Here is a 26,530-nt window from a genome sequence, read left to right on the forward strand (position 1 = left end):
GAGAGTTCACGAACCTTTTTCACGGCGGTTCGGCCGAGGCTGTTTTTTTTCTCAAGAATCGACGCGATCGAGCGAGACTTCACGTCTCGTTTCACGTCGCTCTTAAGGGTGAACGACGACACACCCCTTGTTACCAACGTAACGCGCGGGATGCGTTCGTTTCAGTGTTCAAAGGGGAGACAACTCACGGACCTTTAATAAGTTGCAGGATCCTCCACCCTTACTGGTCTACGTCCCTAGGAAAGGGTGAGTACCGAGCGAAGCCTGCTTCTGGCCGTGAATGATGCCGTGTAATCCATAGGCGTCGACCCCGCGACGTCGGTGCTTTATTGTTTATTTAAAACGAGGATATCGCTCGGATAAAGGTACGACGTGTTGAAAGAATCTCTGAGTGTCGTTAGAGTTCAGCGTCGGAGGACTTTTATGAGCCAATTTACGTCAAATCGTATAGAATTGCTGACATATTCGTGGATTTTTTTCTAACTTGCAGGATTTATTGATGATTAATTTATTGAGAAAGTAAAATGACGGATTTTCTAGATATTTAGCGTTAAAGTTTTGAAAAATTGTCATTATTGTAATTGTAATATTTCGGCTTTGTTTAAAGGTATCGCTTCGATCTTGGACTCATTTTAAAACTAAAGAAATGATCTTGAATCTGTATATAAAATTTTATTTATTACTGACAAATATAACGATAATCGATGATGATCGGTAACTCAGTCTAAATAGAGGTATCTAGAATTTATTTTATTCGCGGAATTCAATCGTACAAAAATTGCAACGTGCAATAAAGCCGAATTTGGCCAGTAACGTTTACCTATCTCGATCGAATCTTGATGGAGTGACTCTTTCATTTGGAAAATCAAAATTTTAAAAAATATTTAAATTTTCCTCAAACTGAATAATACAAATTCAGTGGAATATCGATAGACGTTGTAGCAACAGTTTCTACGATATACCGATCCCTTCCATAAATACAATTTCTCTATTCTCCAATACCCCGTCCCTTTTGTTAAAACATTTCAATATACGCTATACACGTCACTTTGAAGAACTACAAAATTCTCCATACTTTAATCCTTTTGCTATATTCTTGACTAAAAATCAATTTATATCTCAAATTAATCCTTTTACCTTCGTGACAGTCGTTGCATGAGAAATTTTTTTCGAAAACGGTCCAAATGAAAAGTAATTGGCTAAGAGCTACGATGTGACAAAGAACGAAAGCAAGTGTTTTCAAGTGACGCCTATGGCACAAAGTAACACTCCAGGGGGTGGACATGTTCGCCAGTACTTTGATCAGTACTGCCAGGACCGTATATTGCTCAACCATGTGCACGAAATCCATGACGGCGATCACGCGTGCACGTGACACACACACGTGTAGTCGATTTGTCGCGAGCACTTCTATGTACTTTGACATAGGCGCACAGTGGCGAATTTAAATGATCTAGTTGAATCTAGAAGGAAATTTATTAAGGAAAGAGTATGGATTTTTGCTATAATTTTATTTTCTCCTATGTTCCTTTTTTTAGTTTTAATAAGTATAGTACCGAAATAAAATAATAAAAGTAAGAGAAATAAGGTAAGATAGTAGAATTTAGAGTATTCAGTGATTTATTCGTTTTCAGAATCGCTACTGTTTCTCACAACTCGTGTTTTATCATATAACTTATTCCATGGCCGAATTATATTTCTTATTTGACTACCGACATTAAACCGAGACCAATTTTTATTCCAGAACTAAAATGACACACATGCGTCCCCCTAGCAACGAAAGGGTTAATGTTACCCAAAGTGTAGCACAAAGAAAACCCAAAAAAGATAAATTTCTTCCAAACATCAATTCACCTTCGCTTCATCTTCACACTCGTCTCGCGTTTACTTTCAGAAGTGAACTTAAAGAAAGACTAACAGTTCTCTCACAAAGAAACGCGCGAACGCGATTACGCTCCTCTTTCCGTGGAAGGGGTGCACGTGGCAAGAAACAAATGGCAGCATCCGGAAGTGGAAATTACTTAGCGTAGAATCCTCAACGTCTCGTGTTCGCGCGCCTCTCGAGATTGCCCGACGATAAGGAATATAAACAGCAGCGCGGATAATTAGCAAGCCACTGGGACGGTAATTAAATTGAAGAATATTGTCAAATGTCACCTATCAGACAACCGTAAAACAGAGAGCAATGACGGAGGTGGAGTGAAGCTAGGAGATTTATGTCCAGGAACGAGCAATCCTCTCGCAGCTACACAGTAGTCGTTATTGCCTTTTTTTCGACAGCGAACAGCAATGCGCACGAGGTGATTTTATTATTATTATTGGGTTTCTCAGGTGTGATGGGTGAAATCAGGTAGAGTAGAGAACTACTGCTTTTGCTTTATGTCGCTGCATTTAGGAACTTGCAAATTTTATTATTATTATTATTCCAGAAGAGGTGATAATTAATAAAAAACTCGATTTCTAAAAGAGGCATTTGCATTGCAAGAAAATGTGTATTACATGTGACTAAAATTGTTTTTACTAAACGTAGAGGTATGGCACGATAGGTGAAACAGGGGAAATTTCTTAAAATGTTTAGGTGAAGCGTTACTCTTAAATAATTTTCTTCTAAAAATAAAAAATTTGAAAAAAGTGGCCATCAATTTAGAAAACTAACATGTAGAAAAATTAATTAAGGCAAATTAATGAAAGAGGGACTAATACAGCAAGAAATTGATTAATCACATACCAGTGTAGCCTACTTTTCTGTAAATTTTACCTAAGAAAACAAACAGCAGCCTGAAGTTAAAAAGTGATACTTCAATCCCCCGAAGACGTGGATTTCAAGATAAATCTAATCAGGCCATCGTCCGATCCTCCTTTTAGTCAGCAGATACATAAATCCTAATTATTGCTTAACTACCTGCATAATAATCGTGTTATCTACCGCTAAACAGATGTTCCGTTCAAGGACAGAACAAGGAGTAACGTGTGATAATCGAAGATACGATCGATCGCGCGTAACGACACCGATTATCGCCCGTGAGAATTAATATATCGAGATTGCATCGAACGTACGAACACCACCTCAAACAGGCGACTGCCAACCAATTAATGGCTGAAGTTAATTATTAGTAATTTGGAACTCTGACCTGATCGTAATTATGATTGGATTTCGTGGGCCGTGCGCTGCTTAAAATTCCATTCACTGTATCGCGGTTTCAATCACTTATCGTTCCTGTAATATTCATACGTTCGATGGCCACGATACAACATAAATTGAATAAACTGTCGTTCAATTTTCTTCACTCCTTTTGCATCTCACCGCGGTGAAGTTTACCGATCGTTCAAACGTATCTCCATTGTAACGATAACTTCAGTTAAATAATCGTTATTTACACATAAACCCTAGCGTATTTGTAAAATCAGCTCGATTCGATTTCACCGAATTTGAAAACGTTCAGAACAGCATATTATACAATTTATTCGACTGAAAATTTGAACGAAGAAAATAAGATTGCACTTAATTTACTTACGTGAAATAATAAAATATTTTCGTAACAATCAAACGTTACAATTAACGAATGCAATCTTCACTCACGACGGTATCAGAGCGTTAAGCAATAAAACTACGAAACGATTTTTCCGACGCATTATAAAACTCGTAGCCAGCATTTCGATTTGACATTAGGGTTTTCCAGTTTGGCCACGTTTTATCGGAAGCATCTATTCGATGCATCCTCGCAGAACGAAAAATTCGTTCGACTTTCTGTCGGGGCCCTCGGCTACGCTACAGGAAATTCAATTCCCATGTCAACAGAGGCGAATTTATCGCACAGCCGAAAGGAGGGACAGGTTAGGCTGGCTCCTCTCCTATGAATACAGAACTCTCCTCTGGTCGCCCTCTCGAATTCGTTCTCTCCGATAATACTTTTCACCGCTACTCTTCGAGTAATGCGTTCGTATATCGAGTGCTCTTTCCGAACAGCGAGAAGAAAATCGGGAACCTCTTTCGATTTTCCAAAGTAGGAAGAAGAGAATTCTTGCTCTCCTTCTTTATCCGAGTTTCAATGTACGACTAATTGTATGGACACTGATAACAGAAAATAAAACTTCTGAGATTTCTGCATGACGTTTTTTTATTTATTTATTTCTCTTTTCTTAATATTGAAAACTTCACTTTACTTTTAATTTTTGTTTATTTCTACGCTATAGCATGTTCAGGCTTCTCAACCTGTGAAAGAAGAAAAACAATCTCGCGAGAGAATATGTATCAAGACTAAAACGATCATAAATCCGCGGAGTGTTTCTAGAGAGAAACTACAGTCCGAATAAACCTGTACAGTTAGAGAAATAATTTCGTCTGAAATTATTCTTATCGCAATTCCAAGTCTACCGTTCCGCGTTCTTACTTTAAAATTTCAAAAAATTCTAAAACAACGCGTGCTATTAAAGCGCATACACGACGAGTAATACACCGTGCTCTAGCTGGCCGAGGATCATTCCAATAAAGCTGAAAGGAGGAACGGAGATAGCAAACATCTGGAACATACGTATCCTCTATGCAGGAAACAAAATTTCACTCGTGGCAATAGTACTCGACTCCATGTATCTTCGCCGCGACGAGCAAATATTTACGCAGTTCGGTGTTTCTGCATAACTTCGTTCCTTCACGGCGGCGAGCTGACCGAAACCAAGTGGTAATTTAAAGAACATATCACGGTGAAAAAAGAAGTTCGTGTCTGGATCGTTGGTCGAGTATTCTTAACCTCGTAATTTTCCAGCTCGTTTCCACCGTTGTCTCTAAACAACGACATATTTTCCTCGATGAAAACGAGAAGTTTAGCACCTTCGGAGAGGATGGAAAACACGGGGAACGTTTACCTTGCACGTCGCCTATAAATTTCGATCGGACTATTTGAACGTGAATTGCGTGTCCACGCGATAATTCCTCGTGTGCTCTCATAAATATTGATAGATCGGGGATATGTCGCGGTTGCAATGATAAAGTTGCGAAATTTTCCCGGAGAGAAGAAAGCCACTTTACCGATTAACGGAAATTACATTATACGCGACAAACGGATAGCGAAAATTTTACACCATTGGAACGACGATTTCGTTTGGGATTCTTGAATAAACAACGCGGGGTTTAAGAATTAATACGTTCCGCGAAATTCTACGAGAAAATCCCTCGTACCATCTCATCTCCCTCGCTAATTAAGTTTAAATAAATAAATTTTAATTCCTCGCCGGCGAAAGTGAGTACTTCGCGCTTGAAGAATGTTGTAATTTTGTATTTACGGAAAAAAACGGGGAACTCTCGTGGATTTGAATGTTTGCTAATTTTTCTGTGAAAATGTGATGCGTCGATTTTAAGGGAATTGATAAATTTGAATCTTCTGAATTTGGGTTTGATTTGGTATTTTAAATGAATTTATAAAGTAGGAAATATCAACAATGTTCCAAATAGTGTACACAGTGTCCCAGTTCTAACAAAAGCCTGAATTATTTCCGCTTTGAATAGCAACGGGAATAATTTATATGTACATTATAAGTGGGACGCCTTGTATAGAACACAGTATAATAATAGCAGCACAAACAAGCTAGTCACATGTTACCTAGGCAATAGCTTGTTTTAGAGTTAATATAGGCGCGCTAGATCGAATTGTATAGAATTCGCAACTGGAATTACTCGAGGACACGTTTAACGAATTGAAAACATGCAGGAAATATAATAGCAACGCAACTTCCAGATAAAGAAACTTTTCAAAATGAATTTCACGTTGTATTCTCTATTCCCTAATCAGTGAAATTTCTTATCTCGCCATACAGACGAAAATTTGGAAACACTGTGCTCTTCGAGATACGTAATATTTCGCAGACGAAAATTATCAAATTTCCTATTATTCAATTATTATCAATCCTTAGAATTTCGAAAATTTCGAAATTTCAATTGAAATGTGTTTTGTTAAACGTGGAAAAGTTTCATTTGTAATACTGTCAGATTGTAATATTCCCAAAATACAACGAAATGTAAATAAACTGTTATTATGTTTCGCGTGTTCCACGAGTTCAACGCTCGAAAATACGCAATCGAAGACAAGGTAAGCCGGTCCGTCATCCTCTGATCTGCCATTCTAAAATATTCAACGAACCCAGGCGGCCTGTGCAATAAATTTCAGAAGGGGCGACGAATGCCAGGTATTCGAGAGGCTGAAGGGCCGCCGCTGGAAACGACGAGTCGAAGGTGAATGTCGAATTAATATCGATGGTGGAAAGTCATGAGACATTTCCAATGGAATATCGAACGACTCGAAGAAAGTGGCGACACAAAACAATCCCCTCTCTGCGAGTATTGATAATGGTGTGATTGCTTTTCAAGTCGAACTGCTGCTTTTCTCTGACTTAGGGGCTTTCTGTCAGCGATACGCGATCTCGTATTACTTACTTTTTATAAATTTGAATTCAAATGTATTTTATTAAATATGAAAAGGAAGAAAGAGGGAAACTATTTAATTTCTTTTCCTTCTTGCAAAAAGTACAAAAAATGTCGCGAATGTTATAATTTTGATGCACTGAAGTAAACTTTATAAGTATTTGCCTATCTACTTTCTTTCTTTCTCTATTCAAAAATATGACAAATTTTCCAAAAGAATTATACCCTTCAAATAAAGCTTAAAAAACAAGTTAAATCCTTGACTTCTTCCGTGAAAGCAGGTTAAACGAATTTGCTCGATGAAATAAAGAACGTTCTGGATAAATGCATAGGCAAATATTTATACGCGGCAGTGTATATAATATTCGATGCATTTAATCCCAAACATTGTTACGTATGCAATATAGATTGCAGATATTTGTGGTCAATATTTGTTTCATTGAACATTCGCGATACGTTCTGCGCGATAAATTCTAATACCACGAAAAAGACGTTTAATAGTATTAAAATCGGTCTTTATGCAACAACAAATCGACGTTTGCTAACTGGCGACAATCGACGCGGATCGAACAATTGGTCCGGTCGTTACCGGTTACACGAGGGAAACGAAATGCACGATCGGCAGTTGCCGAATAATCCGGAAGCGGCGCGAGCCAGCCAGCTCGAATAGTTTCGTGCATCTCAAACAGTTCGTTGATCTCCTTAAATTCGATCGCGCGCAGTTTACTCGATTCACTCTAAAATTATTCCACATGACCTAGATTATTCAGCCGCGAACCGAACGTTCCGCTGTTAGTCGCGTGATTGCTGGAATCCGGTTCCGTTCCGTGCAGAAAGCGGAGAGTTTGTCATGCAGAGTGCCAAAAATTTTGCCGGTTGTACAATGACGATATCGGATAAGCCGGCTTTACCAATGAAATTCGCTCGTCGTTCGATTGTCTACCTTCGCCGTTTAAAGTACATCCGTGGATAAAATTTTATCGCGGGAAAATATTAATCAAGCGTTAAGCATTTCCGAGTATTTTGCGCCCAGGGTGAAAGTCGATTTCATTCAATTCGAGCAATCGCGTGTCAAGAATTGAATAAAATTCTGATATTTCATAATTTTCCTTTCTTCTTCTAAAAATGATCCTTCTTAAATTCCACTCATGCAACGCTTCGTTAAGAAGATCCAAACTTCCTCCTTACAACGTGTATACATAACATAAAAAATTGTAAACCTTCGAAGTTGCACCTTTTGCCAAATTTCCATCTCAATAGAAGCCAGAATGGAATTCCAGTTCGGATCCAAGAAACCGTCTTGGCGTGCAGCACTTAAATGAGTTAATGTCCTTTCAGGAAATAGGTTCAAGACGCTAGAGCAGGCGAACGAGCTGCAGAATCAGACTTAGATTCTGGCCAAGCAGACAAATTGTTCGGCTAGCCACCGAGGAAATACCAGTTCCTCTTGTTAGAACAATGCGTATATTTCGGTGTGTAGTGGAAGCCGCACACAGAACTAGTTAAAAGCGCTCTAGGCAATCCTGTGTTGTTGTTACCGGGCGTGTTACGCTCTGCAGACAACGCTGTGCTACTAGTACCGACTCTAATTACCAAATATAAACAATCATTTATTGCTAACGACAAATATAAGATTCTCGAGAAGCTGTTATGTTTATGCTTTTGCTTTCTACCCATACGTTTAGGTACGTAATTTCGATAACGCAGTGAACTTCGACGAATAGCGATACTCTTTGCTTTTGAATAGGAAATACTCGCTCACGGAATTCTGTTTAACACGCGTACGAGTGTAAATTAATTACGGGAACTATGAACAAAGATGTTCGTAATGAAAAATTTATGAAGGTTTTTAGTTAAAAATGAAGTTTTTAAAGTAATTCGTATAATTGAATTTATGCGATTTTAAATAGCATTTTAATAAATTGTCCGCTCTAACGAAAATTCATTTCATCGCGTTTACTCGCGGTTTGTTTGGAAATTTAGAAGTTCCTTGAGAATTATGAGTATAATAAATGAAAGAAGAAAATTTTAGTTTATTTCGTTAGAAAATTGGATGATGCAGGATTTTTCGCTCTTTTTCGGATAGTAAAAATTAAGCTTGCTTTCTCAAGAAGGGAGATTTTGCGTCTTTCATAAAAATTTTAAATGCTTTACAGTAAAAAGAAAAATAGTACTATAACTTGACGTGGATTTTTAACGCGACGACCTGGAACATTAAAAAGCGATCTTTATTAGAAAATTTAAATATCGATGGAAATGAGGCTCTTTTTTCTGCCATTAATCACGAACTTCCACGACTTTTTTTTGTATATCGATTCGTCCTGTAATTTACCCTTTTCTATCGATCGCGCATTGATTTGCTATGTATTTTAACAGTAACGAACCCGGATATTACGCGAAGCTTAAAATAGGTCAATAAAGGAGCTCGAGTTAAATAGCCATTTAGGTCTGTTTGCTAGCTCCGGCAAACAGCTTTGATCGACAAACGAAATTCGGAAGTACGTATCCTTTCTGAAGGTAATTCTACAATACTGCACGCGTAAATGCCGAATTCTTAAGTGTAAATATAACTTCCACAGCTCTTAGCGCAATTTCCAGTAACTTATATACGCACCTCGTTACGAGACGTTGTTAAATTAATGCCTTCATTCCTCGCTATCGTGCATCAATGAGAGAGGCGACACTCTACAGAATTTTGTTAATGTACCGAGTGAAAGCAACTGATACAAATTTACCAACTGCAAAGTTCGTCAATGTAGATGTACATACATCGATTATCTCTGATAAATATAACAGCAACTTTCAAATACGTGCAGATTTTCGAAACACTTTCGAACGATACAAATCACAATTATCAAGCACGATTTTAAGTTGAAATTCTGCTTGAACAGCGAACGTTACAATAAATTACTTTACTGCGCGAAATTGACACATTGTTCCTATCACAATCAACGAAAATTTCTGATCCTTGTAAACTGGCCCATGCCAAGGAACAATACCTGTAATTAACGCACACGATACCACAATGGCAATGATTAGTTGTCGCACTGCTCTTGCAGAGTAACCCGATCTTCGTGCAATATTGTAATAACTGCTTTGCTTGTAAACCATGGGTTAGGCAGAGATACGGTTAAATCGAGGATAAATATCTCTCGTGAAGCTAAACAGCGGAGGGGAAAATTAAACAGAATCCGCAAACTGAGGTTTCGCAGGTGAAAGAGAATAAACTTTGAAAAACGAGAAATGAGATACTTCTGTATTTTTTCCAGGGAAAATATTTTTCTAACGTTGGCTTTATGCTTGAGGTTCTCTACCGAAACTACAATAAACGCGGATTTTTATTTAGTCGCGCAATTATTTAATTAAACAAACACTCGGTTTCCTGAATTTTCGATAATTTCTCACTCTCGGTTAATTGTTTCCCTTTACGACTTATTTTAACACTTTTTGTACTCTTTGTCTTTTTCTCTTGCAAAAATTGAAAATTAATTTGAAATCGAACCTCTAAAGATACCTAGTTAATTGCCTTTCCTAATTTCACTTTCGTAGCTACTTAAAATTACACACGTCGCACTAAAGCTCCACGCGGAGCGTTAAACCGGTTAATTGGCAATTTTCAGGACAGTACGGTGATTTTTCCGCCGGGTAAAACTATAAGTAGCCGGTGGACGGAATAATTCATTCGACCTAATTTCTATTCGTCGGTTTACGTAACTGTCTCTCGCGAATTTAAGGGGCAACAGAACCGTCCGCCAAGATAACCTTATCCGAGGAAAAAATCAAGCTTTCGAGAGCCACGGCAAAGATTGAAAATCAGGACGTACGGTCAATCCCCCAAGGAGATTAGTTCATCAATGTTTCATGAGGCGGCCATGTGCCGCGTAATCCAGTCTTTAAAATGGAAATCGGAAAAACCGGGCCGAGGTCCACCTGCCTCGGCCAACGGAATTCGTCGCCTCTTCGTTTCGGATATCGCTAGACGACGTTCCTCAAATTATTTTCGCCGTTACACAGCTCGAGAGATCCAGGCGTGATGAACCGAACAATTGAATTCCCCGAATCCTCGAGTAAACTTCGTTTTCTGTTTCGTTGATAATGGAAATGTGCTGTGAGAAGTTGAACGGACGCTTTTAAGCGTCCTTATATAAGATATAAGGAAGAGCAATGATAACAAATACGAAGTGAAGCAGCGTGTTTGCGCAATCGAATGATAATTTCATTGTACCTCTAGGTGTGAAAGTGGAATTTTCGCGGGAAATTAAGTTTCTGAAATCAGTAGTACGAGTCAACGATAAGCGACTCAGACGTAAGAATAAAACATTGAAAAATCACTTTGATTCAATTTCTAAATATTTTGCTGATATAAAAATTAACTACTCTTCCATTTCTGTATTTTTACAATCAATTTTACGTGTAAACATAGTCTTCCAAAGGTAAATTAAGCTTGACTGATAACAGTTTGTGAAAGTGTAATTTTATTCGACTTTCACATACACATGTTCAATAACCAGTTATTTATTTAGAAAAAACCTAGTTACATACCTAACTCGATTCAACCGAACGACCAACTTAAATGCAAATTCACAAGGTTGCCGCGAAAGAGTAAAATAGGAAAGAAAGAAGAAACATGGGCTCGAAATAAGCTCGATAAGAAGTACCGATGTGAATACAGGAATAAGTTTACCCGCGCGGACAGGGAAAAAACGAGAACGGGGGGGAATAAAACGGATATTCTTCCGTTTATTCCGAGCCAAGAGGCAATTTCGGAATCAGGACATGAGATCCTTCGAGAAGCTTTCGAACAGCTCTCTTGGCCTAAGAATACGTCATCTGGGATATTTACTTTAAAAATTCTGTTAAAAATTCCGCGGGTCACCAGACTCAGATTCAAAGTCGGTCGTCGTTTTTCTCAGTCGCCTTTAATCTTGAGAAATAAAAGTTACGAATTCGTCAAGGGAAAAACATCAAATATAAAAATCGAATAATAAAATTGGTACTGATTTCTCAAAAGATCAATCTTAATTTAAAAATAAAAAAAAAAATAATAGTAGACAGTGTTTTCTTTAAAACGAGATAGATGGATGTAGAAAATTTTTATGCGTGTAATAGTTAGCTATAAGGAGTAACTACTTCAACCGACAGCAATGTTCCTTAAGAGTCGCATTTTACGGCCTCGTTGCTTCATGACCCAGAAGACAGATAACCACGCAAACCTGCGTTTATCTTTGGGTGTCAAATTTTTTGAAATTTCCTACAAATTTATCTTGCGGCTTTAAAGGATCTTTTAATTGTACAATAAAAAAATATTTGATCCTCTTCAGAATTTCCATGTCGAAATAATTAACAAATTTAACCACCGAATAACTATTACAATTCGAACGTTCATGATTCGACTATTGAACCGACTCTTCGTTTCCTAATTACCTCCGCACCACTATTTGACGCGTGATTTTCTACTTTGCCAGTGATTGATGCTGTTCTTCCAGTCGAAATTTGATTGGGAGGGTCATAGGCCTGTATTGACGCGTGATTGAACGCAGTAGTCGAAGCCAATAAACGCCGCAAGCATTAAATTACGGCCTCGTCTTCAGTAATTTATTATTCTATTTTCACTTTATTGGTGTACTTTAGTGTTGCTCGAAAATTAAGAAGTCTTAGCTACAGTGAAGAGAGAATTTAAAATAGTATTTAAGGCTACATGATAATTTACGGTGAACAAAATTTCCGATTAATCGCAGCCAGACGATTGGATAAATACTGCATTAACCATAAACTTAGCATGTTTCTTCTTCATCTTTCTTTACGTTTGGTCTAGAATATTTGTAGTGAGAATTTCCAGGAGTGATATAATATTTACTTTGCCTCAAGCAACGAATGGAACTTCAGCAGCAACTTGATGTGAAGGCATCGTAGCAAGTCAGCGAATTTCTGAGGTTACGTTACCGTATTTACCATTAACCATACCTTCTTGTTGATTCGTAAAAGACACTACAGAATACACATATAAAAGTATTACTAATTTATCGTGTATTAAATAAGATATTCCAATGAAAAGATAAACATTATCTTTACTTCTGAGTCGTGTAATATGAAACGTCTAATTTCTAAACATTCGCAAATTGAAATCTCAAGCAATTACCTGATTTCTGAAAAAAAAAAAATTGAATTTCCTCGTGTTAACTTAAAATTGATATAATTCTTAATAAGCTACTATTGTCAAATCTAAGGATAATGTTCCTTGGAGTTTAAAAATCTGATTTTCATTGCTCCCTAAAAAATTCGACACCTCACATCAAGCGAAGTAATAAAACGATGCGCATAAATTATCACAGAAATTAAAACACGACAAACATACATAAATTATTCCTCTGTTTTCACAATTTTTCCCAATTATCCTTTTATCACCCAAAACAAAAACAGCTCGTCTCGCCGCTAATTTTTCGAAGAGTCGTGCAGAGGATACAGACCTCAAAAATAAAACACGAATTTATCTCTCGCGAATCCTTTTACGTCCTCGTACATTCGCATAGATGGCCTGGCGTTGACAACAGGTGATGCCTCAGCGTATCCGAGCACTTTATGACGGAATGGAACTACTTTATATGAAAATTTATAAATATTTCCAGGACGTCAGCCCGCCATTATTTCCCGTGGAATTATACGCGGTCCGGCTCACGTATAAAAATGACGGTACACGCGTATCATTCTCCGTTGATGGGAAATACGAGCTCGAAAGAGAGAGAAAGAGAGTGGCCAGAACGTTAATTTCATCTTTCTTATAAGCGCGTGTCCGCGCGACAACGTGGCCCTCGAAAAGAAACTTCCATTAAGCAATAAAAATAAAACAACAAGGTGGATAAGTGAGAATTTCAGCGGGCGTTTTTAACGAAATAGCCGAAAATATACTGTACTCGTACGCGTTCCCGACGAACGATCCAATTCGGAATTATAATGGAATAATTAAACGGGGACGCGCAATTAAATTCGAACCAGTCAGGCTTCGCAACGAACGAACACGGTGAATAGTTTCGGCCAATTAAATATATCAGCAACGATAATGAAAACACGTCTTGCGGCAATTAATTTAATTACCGCTGTTTATTAAGCAAAACTGCAAACGAAAAGAGAACGAGCGATTTTCGTTGCAATGTGATTTGGTTTAGCGCTCGGTTAATAGAAGTCAATTGAAAGGATGGTGAAATTGTTACATTCAATAAGTATTAATTCTCTTCTAGAAATAATTATTGGCGGGATATTTCGTTTTCGATCATTTTTAAATTAAATCGAACACATTCCAGTTACATTTCACAAATTATCCTTTTACTTTGTTTTCTCATTTTTCTACTTCTCTCGTTACTTTTAATTAATTAACAGTATGCAGGTTTGTGGGGGAGAAAAGGGATGAAATTAAATTATTTGAAAAATTGAATTAAGGTCTTTAAGACTATTAAATTAACGGTGGGAAAGAATTCATCGGATTAACGTACGGTGTAGCATTTTGTCCGCAACAATATTCTCCGTACGCCTAATCGATATCGAACGCAGTTTACGGAAGAAGGGGCGTCGATGAGGGGAAAAAGATTCTTCTAAAGTAAGAAGCAGGGGTAACAAAGTGGCACACCGCAAGGAAGATGGAAGGAAGAGAAATGTTTCCTGACTTTTCGAATAAAAGACGAGACCGAGTATCACGACCAGCTGTAATTCCTTCGTGTTTACTAGCCATGATAACAGAATAGGACGGCTGTCCTGTGAAACGCGATTCAGAAGCCCACGAAAGACACTGTTTCCTGCCGCCTCCTGTTTGTTCCGCGCTATTTCCTCTTCTCCGGCTGTTCGTTCGAGGAATTTTACTCCTATAGCGACATTCGGATAATTATTCGATCGTAGAACGGCTGGATGGGAGCGTTTAATGGACCCTTTGTCAAATATTTTCACGGTCTCGTAAAGGGACGTTTCGTTGTGTAAATGGAAGGTTCGTTCTTGTAAGATAATTGAAAATTTTGGTTTGTAAATTTGGCAGAATTGAGTGTGAGAAACTTTAGCTCGTTGAAAAAGATTTTAAAACATGAATATTTGCAAAATTTTACATATCTATTAACTTCTGTTAACTATCTATTAATCTTGGAATACTAATATTAATTTTTTGTTATATTCATGTTAATATTCACAAGTGATACTGTACTTCATATAATAAAAATGATATTTGCATATTTTTTCACTAACTTTATTATCATTGAAATTATAAAAATTGCGTATTTTAAGTTCAAAGCAAAGTAACGAATTACTGAATCTAATTATATTTTTGAAGTCCTTTGGGGAGCTGTATTTTAAGATTAATAAGAAATTCTTGTAACCTGTATATCTCCTAAAGTTCGAAATTTATAAAGATAAAACTTATCGTTAATTGAATAAAAATTTTAAACAGTGAAGTCCATTTAAAATAATATAAGTTATTAAAAATATAGGTATTTTAAGAGAAGTTTGCAACGCTTTAAGTAGAAGCTAATGATCCGTAGTTGAAAAACAACATCGATCCGATAATCCATAAGAAATTGAAGACACTTTCCTGACAGGTCTCACTTCTACCATTTTTCTTCCCTCTGTCACCTCGGCTGCTTTTTCTCCTCCCTTTTTCGCTTATTCTCCCATTTTCACAGGCGCTCCGCTTCCTCGGGACACGTCATCGAGAAAATTTAACGAGGACAAATGAAGTGGAAAAGGATGCGCCGTGTTCCTGATTCCTGAATAAACTTTCCTTCATACTTCGTCTAACGCCACATAAATTTTCTGTCATCTCGTGAACTGTTAGCGGTTACATTCATAGCGAAACATTTTGCATAGCTAAGCACCTCATTCACTTGATTTTCAATTGTAAAATTACGTAAAAATGTTACGCGGTTTAAGGAAATTCTCCATTATTCGGCTCGTGTATGAAGTACTTGCCAATTCGTTGTAACTTCATTCGTGAAATCTTCATACGTACACAGTTTCTATCGTTACACTCTTTGTTATACTCAATTTTTACTCGATTTTATACACGTGGTACTTTAAATTCTAAGAAGAATTTAATATACAATTGTAACTTTGACTTTTTATGAAAATAAACAATAATAAAGTAAATCTGAGAAGAACTCAAAGGTGTTTACGATTTAAATAGACTGTTTCTGTGACTATAATAATTCCATTTACAAACAATTATTTCTAAAATTCACTAAAAATTGATTCAGTTAACAAAGATCCTTAAAAATTCTCAGTTTACCAAAAATATCATCAAAATCTGGAAACCTGAATTTCTAACAAACACCTTTAACTCCATAACAAATAAGAAAAATAAACAGAAATAACTGTACAAATTTCCTTCAACTTAGAAATTATTTTACACATCACAGAATTACTTTCTATCATTTTCACAAACATGGAGAAACTGTTTCTATCAACATCAAACACCACTGACCACCCAGTTAATAATGAAGCATGTACTCAAACCATCGCGAGTTACGTTGTAAAGTACTTTGACGCACGCGGATAATTCATGCGAATTCAATTAGACTTTGAGATCGCTGTGTAATTCGTCCAGGTCAGTGGTCTAACGTTGGCTACAGCACGAAGAAGAGAACATCGCGGCAACGCTTTGCGACCGGGGATTGCAGTTAGAATAGGAATCACGTTCGATTTCATCAAGCTTCGTGGTGCGTGCACATGTTGCAACTCGTGACTCGAACGATGAATTCTAATACTCCATCGAAAATTCGAAAACGGTAAATCACTAAGAATAAACGAAATATAATTGAAAATTGTAGGAGCACAATTATTATTATTCTTAAGGCTTTCACGTGCAAGCATTGCAGTTCACTTCGTCATAATGACACTCGGCTGATCAATTAAAGAAGAAACGTTCGCTGATTGGTAAGCAACGAACCAGAACACACTACCGTTAGATTAGCCCAATTACTATATAGATGTTTTCAAAATTTTTCCCTACTTTCACTCGTTAATTACACTCACTTCACTTTAAATAACATCACTTAACGAGATTCGCTGGTGAATTGGCCATGCGTCAATAAATACAGCCAAAACTAATGCAAAATTATAAAAAAAATAATTAGTGTGTCTCCCTAACCCTGATAAAGCGCAGAAACGTCGGAGTACACTCTCCACAAGAGCACAATTTACACTCGAAAGCCTCGATAACAACAAAACTACAATTCTGTCAACAAGAGCCAAAATATCAATCCCAAAATGTGTTGAAAAATCCGCCCGCCGTCTATTCGTGTTAATTACCTCAGGAAAAGAATCGCCAGGTCCGTTCCGACATCCTCTCGCGTAATAAAAATCGAAAAACGGAAGCAGCTTATCCAACCCCTATCATACTCGTTGCAGCGGCCTTTTATACCGCCGCCCGAGCAGGGATTAACGACAAACATAGCTGTCGTTGCGATGTCGCCACGCGAGGAACTTGCCGCGATGGAATAGGCGTTCTTCAGCGGAACTTGCCGCGATAAAAACCGCCGTGGGACGAGAGTGAAATTCGATCTCGCGCGAAAGAATATTCGTGGTCCCGTGGCGTGCACGCTTATTATTCCCGTGGCTTTTTCGCCGGGTTGAACGTATGCGCATATTTTGCCCGCCACCGGGGAAAGCTACGTACATACGCCTTATACAGGCATGCATGACTCGCTGTTAAATTAGAATACCGAACCGTCGCGTTCCACCTCTCTCGTTTTTTCTCTCCCTTCTTTTCTTTTTTTATTCTGTTGGTCTTTTTACTTCTCTTCCTTCGTTTCTTCTTTTTTCTTTTTTTTTACGGGAATGAAGGGGAAGAGAGGGAACGTTTGGTAAAAGAAACAGGTACAGCTATTGACTAACGAGTTCTGTTTCGCGGCCAGACGCTCGTTGGCGCATACGAATGCGTCGATGAATGCATAACGCGAAACACCTTCTTTTTTTTCTAATACATCGGTAATTGGTTTCGCGTGGGCACGTGTGCGCGACTCGATGTTCCATAAATCGAGGCGTAACGAAAAAAATGTCGGAACCGGAGGGAGTACCGCGGGGAAATGTCACCTAGTAGAATTATGCAATAATTCGAGGGACAAATGCAATCGAACGGAGTATAGATTTATTTCAACCAGTGTGGATAAATGTTAATTGCGAATGTTAGACCTGGCGGGAATGATAGAGGAAAATGTCACCGAGTAGAATTATGCAATAATTCGAGGGACAAATGCAATCGAACGGAGTATAGATTTATTTCAACCAGTGTGGATAAATGTTAATTGCGAATGTTAGACCTGGCGGGAATGATAGAGGAAAATGTCACCGAGTAGAATTGTGCGATAATTCGAGGGAGTGTGGGTTTATTTCAACGAGTATGGATAAACGTTAATTGCAATGGAAAAATGAAAGTGACAAAAGTAATTTTGATTGGTTTGACAGATGTTAATTGCAATGAGAATCTCTAAAAGAATTTTGTTACCGTTATTTTCATCTTTGCCTCAGACGAGTTTCTCTAATTAACATACAGACCGCCTGATAATTTGATAACGAATTTTTCGGGTAAGAAACGGAGGAAGAAAGGCTGTCGAGACGGAACGTTTTGATGAAAAGAATTTTGCAAATGTTTTATTCATGAATGGAATCTAAGGTGGAATTGTAGTATTCCTCTTTCATACGTGTTTCTTTACATTCTACAGAGTCGTTAATAAACAACTAGCAAAGAAAAATAATTCGAAAATACCGTTGTATCGTATCTCACGTAACAAGCAAGTATAACTTCATTTTCATATAAATTTGAATTGTTCAAACGGAACGTTGAGTTTTACGATGAAATTCGTGAAATCGTTTTCTTTGGTCGATTACAACGAAACCGTTATAAGACAGGCGCATTACCCTGGAAAACATGCAATCACGAGTTGCACGTATGTTCTGTCATAGCAAGCAGAAAACCGCGAAATAGAATTAGTTTCAAGTTTATTTCATTTACATTTCTTTCAACGCAGCGGTTTCTATTCAACGAATTCCGCTAATTAACCTGGCACTTTGTACGCGATATTTACATTTATATTAAACGCGACGCATTTTATGGTATAGCAATGTAATGAGCATTATTTGCATAATAGCAAAACCGTGTTTGCATCGGGTAGTACAGTCCAACGAGTTTGCTACACCTGTCCTTCCCTTTATCTTCGTTTATTCCCCTTTATTCCCGATTCCGGCATGCAATCGTCCATTTCTTCCTCAATCTCTTTCCCACATTACCGTATTACCCTCTTCGCGATCCGTTTAGCCTCATATTTCTTTCAAATCTACCGCGAATTTTGTCAGCAACAACCGTTCTTGCCACGAGTGATGCAAATGAGTTATTAAATTGAATTTTTCAAATTTATAATTATCGACACTTCGTCTGTTATCTGTCTACGGTATTTTGTAAACAATAAGGTCTATATCTGTGGAAATAAATAAACGAAGATATTGAAAATTCTTTTGTGAGAAAAATTGAAAAATTGCCAAAAACAGAAGTTTCAAACGTAGTTTAAGAGTTTCTTCGTTTGCTTATTTCTCTCGCTCATGTTTTAACTAACTTTTTATTCGCTTGTTTTCGTTACCTATGTATTGTATATTTTTTGGATTTTATTTCATCAGAAAAATAATTCTGACTAATTCTACTGATACTTAATTCTGCGTCTAAAATGCTTATCACTGAACGAGCTCGACATTTGGAGCGAATATTATTATAACGTTGCACGCAACATAGGTGGTTTCATTTGCATAAATGACCGCAATTAATCATACTGTCGCGTGTCATTGTTCAAAACTGGCGTAAAGAAAGCTGTGACCATAGCTCGGTGCATCGATTTCAAAGAGATACGTCAACTCCATAACGCTAACCCAAAAATGCGATTAATATTGCATCGACCTAAAGAACGTCTTGATTTCTTCGGTCGTATATACCGTGCATCATTAGTATGCAATTGGAATACCGCAAATATTTGCATTCGTGCATTCGTTATCTGTCCTTCTGTTTTCCTTTATTCAATGAGTACGTGTAACACGTCGAGGATACGATAAATCTCTAGTTTCATTCCTGTATGAAATTATTATTCAATAATTTCTAATAAAATAGATAAAATAATTATCGACGAAACTAAATTTTTCTAAAAATCTATGAACGATTTATTGAAATAAATCGTTTCGCTATAAACTGACTGATTAATCGATCATTACGATCAGTACGATCATTGCTTGCGCAATAGAAGTAATTATATCCTGGATGATCTATATGAACATAATTGATCGTAAAATACATTTTGTATGTAAAAAGAATTCTCTGTATAATTTTAAGAAATAAATTTGTAGATGCTCGATAGAACTCTTTCAACCAAATTAGAAATTGTATTAACAAAGTATTTCATTGTAACAATCTTGAGGTATTTAATTCACTGTATTATTAAAAACAAATTATATCACCAAATAACCACAACAAATCTACCAACAACTCCTTTAGTTTCAACACTTTTCAACAAAAACACTATTAAAAAGAAATTATATCATTAACCATTTTATCACATTTAATTCCATTTCCCTCAGTTTCAACACTTAAAAAAAGAAACACCAGCCAGTATCCAATCTATCATTAAAAACAAACAATATCACTCACCATTCCACCACATTTAATTCCCCCCAAAACAACCGCAGCAAATCCACCAACGTTTCCTTCACCTTCAACACTTCACAGCAACAATACCAACACTCTACACCCACGGTGACCGTCATACCGCCAATTATCAGATACAACGAACATCCACCCAGCATTCACATGCAAATCCACCGTGGCTATCTCTGTCCGTGGGTCCAAGGGAAACCAAGGAAGACAAGAACCAAAGGAGAAACAGCCTAACGAGGTTCATTTTTCCGGCAGCCCGATGTATCCCCCGTGATCCCAGTGCGGCGCCATAAACTCGCCGACAATGCGAGCAGTCGGTCGTTACCGCGCAACAATGTTGCACGACGAGTGCCATTAAAAGTGTCCGCGGTTGAATCCGGACCAGTTTTCAACCCAGTTACGAAGAAAAAGGAGAGACAGAGAGAGAGGGAGACCCGACCATTTCTTCTTGTGTCGCGTGCACAATGAAATAACTTCGCGTTACAAGCGACGGCTCGTTACGGACGCGGATTCTTGGTCGAATGGACGCGGTGGCTCGTTAAAGGCCGAGCGGTATCATTATTCTGGAATTTTTCGCGGAAACGCACCGGTTGGATGGCAGAACGATACTGTCCCCTGGGAATCGTTAGTGGCCCGTGGCTAGATACGGGGATGTTTTCAAAAATTTCACGCTCCGCGACACGCCACTCGAGATTACGAAATTGCCCCTCGAACCAGTTTCTGTTTTTTTTTCTTTCTACACACACACACACACTGTCAACCAGCTCCTTTTTCTTCGAACTTTCTTCCTTTCAACAACGAATGCACTTCTTTTCTTGTTGCACGCTGAGGAGAGTCGCGGGTGTAGTTTCTCGAAAGGTTGGAAAAGGGGATGCTTTTCCGAGACGCGTGCTTTCGACGGTTGCCAGAAGATTCTCTCCTTGGGATCATTCTACTCGTTATTTGCCGGAGTTTAATGGAATTTCGAAGTTGGAACGATGGAAATTACGTCTTACAGGGTTTTTCACTGATCTTTCGAGATGCTTCCTTCCGTGTCTTTATTCTGCGATTTGTCGTTGATCTTTCGTTATTCTGCGAACGATAGTTATATGTAGGAATAGTAGTTTTATTAATCGCCGATACAGGTTCACGGTTGCCGAATGCCGGAATAGAATACAATTCTCGATACGCCACTGTACAATTCTCGATACGCCACTGTACACTTCACGACACTGATACCGATACTGTACTGGCTTAAGACTGTTTCCGCACGCATTCTTATACCTTTTCGCTGTCAGGGTCGAACGAACCAGGAACAGCGTTAAATGTGATTGGCTCGACTGAAGCTAGTAAACAGACGACAATGAACACAAATACGAAACGTACGTTAATCGAGAAGTGGGGAGTCCGTTTCGCAGGAACCGAGCCTTCGAGCCAGGCACTGTTTATTGACACTTTTTCTCTCTTTCTCTCTCTCTCTCTCACTCATTCTCGTCCTACATGTGTTATCTTTTCGTTTGTTTTGTACGACGTGGAATATTTCAGAACGTACGAGAGGCAGACTTAATTTGTTGGTTTATTTAAAAAGGAAATAGTATGCTTAATCGCTTCAGGGAAATGAAATTCTGGGATGGTGGTTTTCATTATTCAAAGAGCTTCCAAGAATTCTCGTGCTGGCCAGAGTGCTGTTGTTTCACCGCGTGCTTGAGATACATCGCAACTAGTATAACGTATTTTCTCATTTACTTGTCGACTTTTTCGTCAGACTTTGCTTAATTTTCTGCTGTGTAAATAATGGTTGTTAAGTAACTACCCTAAGAGTATCATTTCACTTACGTACCCTAAGAACGATTACTCTCCTAAAAGAACCACCTTATTAACTATTTTTTTCAAATAAAAAAAAATAATAAAAACGATAGTAAATAACACGCCTAAATCACCGTATAACGAACAATAAATTCGAAATCCTGAGCGCAAGCATACCTCAAAATCCTTCCGCATCCGCGAACAATTATTCCGAGCATTCCATTCTCTCTGAAAATACCATTTGTCACCGAATTCACATAAACATCCACGATTTACGTCACATTCGCGCGTAATTCTTGGACTAAGCAACACACCAACAATTTCACACTTACCGTGAAACGTGAACCAAAGTACAACCGCGAAGAATTTCCGCGAAACGGTTGAAACGTTTGGTACGGTAACGAATGGTGAAATTTTTTTAGGAAAGAGTCTCTTCCATTTAGCATACTCGAAAATCGGCGAATCCTAGGTATTGAAGGTTAGCATTGGTGGAACTATCGGATGGAATACGACCGATCATTATTCACTTGCCACCGCTTCAAACAATGGCTATTAAGCCGGTCCTTTCGTTGAAACTGACTGGCCATTAAGTACAGAAACGAGCCATCCGGAGTGAAAAGCCATCAGAGGAACTTCCCGCGAGCCGGCGGCCCGCGTCAATCGTTCTCAAGCTTTTTAGGTCAATCGACGGCATTAACGTGGACTTCTAACTCCGCTGTGAACGTTCTGTTGCCCGCTCATTAAGCTGCCCGCGAATTCAGACAACCTTTGTCAATCTTAAACGGTCACGTGGCTCGCGTCAGCTCGAAAATTGACAATTGACAATTTTGGCGGAAGAAGGGAGCAATTCTAAATGCATTCACTTTTGGAAAGCTAAGGAAAATAAGGTTGATAAAATATTTGCAGACATACGTTCAAAGTAATCCACTTATTTAGAATCTACGTGTTAATACAATATCTTTTCCCTATGACATGGTGAATTTTCAAAATTATTTTACTTTAATTCTTTTTTCCTTTCGGACGATGTTTGCTTAAAAATTGTAACCTTTTTATGGTACGCGGGTTAGGAGATTCATACGAGAGTTTCTAAAACAGCTTTAAATTATACTTGAATGTTTAGGGTGATGGATAAAGTAGATCTTGAGGCAAGTGAAAATTTATGATTCTACGAGTAAAAGGAAACAAATTTTTATGTAACGTGTCCATTGACTGAAAACGTGGAATTTATTATGAATAGTGGTAAAATATAAAGCAGCTTTCTTTTCAAAGTATGCTCGTTTATAATTGAGAGACGTTCTACTTATCTGTATGATTAAATTTATCATCAGTGATATATCTTCGTACGTTTTAAAATTCTTAAATAGTATTCTTTCATAAAAATGAATAATTAATTATTCATTTCACAGATTTCTATTTACCAAGTCTGCACATCTCTCTCCAAAAACAAATTGCTCGGAAATATTAATACTTCTTTCTGTAACATCTCATTGCTTACTCTCTGGTGCAGCACAGACCGATCGTTTCGAACGAAATTAATCGAGGTAAACTATCGAACTCCCCCTCTTCAAAGCGCCCAGATGAAACCGTATAAATGAACGAATTTTTTCCTATCAAGCGATGCGAATTGACGCATCTCAGACGTGAAATTGTTTGTAAAAAATCGCTTGATCGTCGAACAGTGGAGAGTGTGTGTTTGTACGCTGTTCAAATTGAATTGGCCGCTTCTGGAACTCCGCGCTTGTTTTCACTCGTGCATTAAAAATACGCGGTGATTTATTACGTAGCGGCGAACAGTTTTCCCCGGGTGAACTGTTTCATAAAAGATTACAGGGATGACGACGTTTTCGCGAAAAACAAACGTTCCGCTCCGTTGGTCAATCGCGAAAAATCTCCAAATTCATCCCGAATATCCCGCGATCAGCGCGTTATTACGTTTCACGATTGATTTCACGTGTTCTGCAAACAATAACCTATCCGGCTACACGGAGAAAAGGAACGTATAAAATTTACCTAAAAATTAGTTCGGATATAATACGTCAAAAATTTGAAACAGCGATCATTCTATTATAGTATTTGCAACCGGATTGTACAATGGATTGTACATCGTGAAATGAAATCTAACGTTAATAAACGAGCATGGAATAATATTTGCGATGTTCGATATGTTTGACGAATAGCAATATTGTAAAGAGCTACGATTAACTGCCATTGTTTAATCAACGTTTTTAGGATGTGAACGTGTATGTGGCTTTTAGATTAATGAATAACATTGTTCAATATTATCTTGCATGAAACGCTCGAATGGCAAAATTGTCGATTGATCGAGAGATCTCTTTGTTCGTGGTAGAATTGAAAAATTGTAGAATGATGTTATATTAATTTTCATTGAATATCTTATAGCAAAACAGAATGACTTACTAATTTTGCAATCCTTGAAAATTGTAAAATTTAAGATTCTCCTTATGCTAATTTCCATTTATCAAAATTTTGGGAATAAAAAAGTACTCTCAATTTTAAGAATATAAACCCAACTCCGGAATTTCAAAATTATGTCATAAATACTAACATCCCTAATTTCAAAAACATTGCAATAATATCATTACAAATCTAACTCTGAAATGTCAAAATTATATTACGAACATCAATATGATAAATATTGTGATAATATGAAAATATAATTAAGCAAAATTAAAAGAAAAAAGTGTCATGCTTTCTCAATAAAATACTTAAACTCACCACACGTGTAAATAACTTTCAAGTAGGTTCTGCTTTCTGGACTGCAGGGTTCACCGAACGTCGAACTGTTTGCCACCACTGAGCAACGACGTTTCCCATGGCACAAATGCATCACGGTTGCCGTCGCGTACGACGCTATGCACGCTGTAACCAGGTAAAATTGATCCATTCAGTATGTTCGCTCGGAGGGTCGTCGAGAGAAAAGAAAAAAACAGCTGTTTTCCCAGCTTGCCAGAAATTGCGTGGATCGTTCGTCGAGTGAAAACTGAATGGCGGATTAAAGGGTGACTGTGACTACTTCACCGCGCTTAATGGAAATGTCAACTTCATCAATCTAATAATCCTACGCTTGACACGAATCCTGCATTGCGCCTGTATGAATACAAAGCACCGTTTTATATACTTTTTCTTCACTGTAATGCAAGTTCGTCGGTTCTTTCACTTTCTCTTTTTTTTTTGTTCTCCATACAGTACGGATTGTTTAAAAAAAAAAAACATGTATATTGTCTTTTTAATGTAGAATTTCTGTTTCAAATAAATTATTTGTGCATGTGGAGTTGACTGTTTTATTAATTCCAAGTATAAGAAAAAAAGGAGAAATGTTAATGTAAATGTTTATTCGAGCTTGGAAATATTAATAAGGAATACACGATTGTAATCGCTATAAGTGAATGTCACTCGATTTACTTTGTTAATTAGTACATATTTCAGCTGTAGTTTTATTGAAAAATTGTTAAATATTTGTACATCGAGTTTGCTTCACGATAAAATGAAAAATTTTTGTTCGCTTTTCTTTCAAGTTTTTAAACCTGCATCACGTTCTAATAATTAATTACTTAAAACTACCTTTCGTATGTAAATGATGAGTCTGTAAGATTTAATTTTTGAAAATTTCATTTTCATAAAATTTTACTTATTTAAATCCTATTATTTCGCAAATCGTTGCTTCTAGTAGCGAAAGGGTTAACGCAAGCTCTTAATACCAGCTTTATATTATATTTATCCGTCGTTTTATTAAAATTATGCAAAATTAAACGAACATATTCCTCAATCCTGATTCTATTTCTTCTAAATTGTCTTTCAAGGAGCTAAATTGCAATTCCGCTAATTTTCCCTGGCAGCGATTCTCACAGAACCTCGAAATGTGTCAGAGCCGGAAGCCACTTGTGCGTGTCACCGTTGCGGCAGGTTCCTTTGTGCGAACGACGTGGTAGAAACGTGCGATATGTCACGCGGGCAAGGAACACGCAGATTGAAACGATATCGCGAACGACAATACCATGGAGAACCATTCGAGGAACGACCATTATGTGTTCCTCATTGTCACGTTCGAGTGCCGGAGCTAAAGAACACGGGGAAGCCTTTGAACCAGTTACACTGTCCTATCAACTCTAACAATAAGAAGGGCTCAGTTGATTCGGGAGTTATTTGACGGCGAAAAATTCACAGAGGATTCCCTTGGAGTCTGGTCTAATCTTGGGAGATTTAATAGAATTCCTTCTTTTTTAATATTGTAACGTGCAGCAGGAACAGAAATGCTACTTACAAAGAATTGAATTTTTACCGAGAAAGGTTTCTGTGTTATAAAAATGTTACTATAATAAAAAAAATAATACAATGTTTTATTTGTAATTTCTATTCTAGAGAAAGACAACTTAAATATATAAAAATGAAATTTTGAAATTAGATAGATTTTAAATTAGAAATTTAAACAGATTTTAAATTAGAAATTTTCGAAATTAGAGATTTTTATCAAAAGGTGTATCGTATCAAAGTGCACAATTTCAAAATTTAGAATTAAAATTGAAAAGTGATACTAATAAAATTAACGAATCTGTACAATTATTTTATTCCCTACATTTTCGTGTAATAAAGAAATTTAGTTTGTCCTTGCAAACTATAGAAAGCTAAACGTTTCACTGACCAAAAAA

The 26,530-nt window shown here is 37.4% G+C and overlaps 1 protein-coding gene across 1 annotated transcript in view; it reads right to left on the minus strand.

The window, feature by feature from the left end:
- LOC108570316 overlaps positions 1–26,530 on the minus strand; it is a 208,039-nt gene that overhangs the window by 52,019 nt on the left and 129,490 nt on the right. The window contains exon 5 of the mRNA XM_017932154.1: positions 24,600–24,743. Coding sequence (XP_017787643.1) covers positions 24,600–24,743 — 144 coding nt within the window. The remainder of the gene's footprint in view (positions 1–24,599; positions 24,744–26,530) is intronic.

The sequence above is a fragment of the Habropoda laboriosa genome, unplaced genomic scaffold (genome assembly GCF_001263275.1).
Source record: "Habropoda laboriosa isolate 0110345459 unplaced genomic scaffold, ASM126327v1 scaffold68, whole genome shotgun sequence".
NCBI classification, from domain to species: Eukaryota; Metazoa; Arthropoda; class Insecta; order Hymenoptera; family Apidae; genus Habropoda; species Habropoda laboriosa.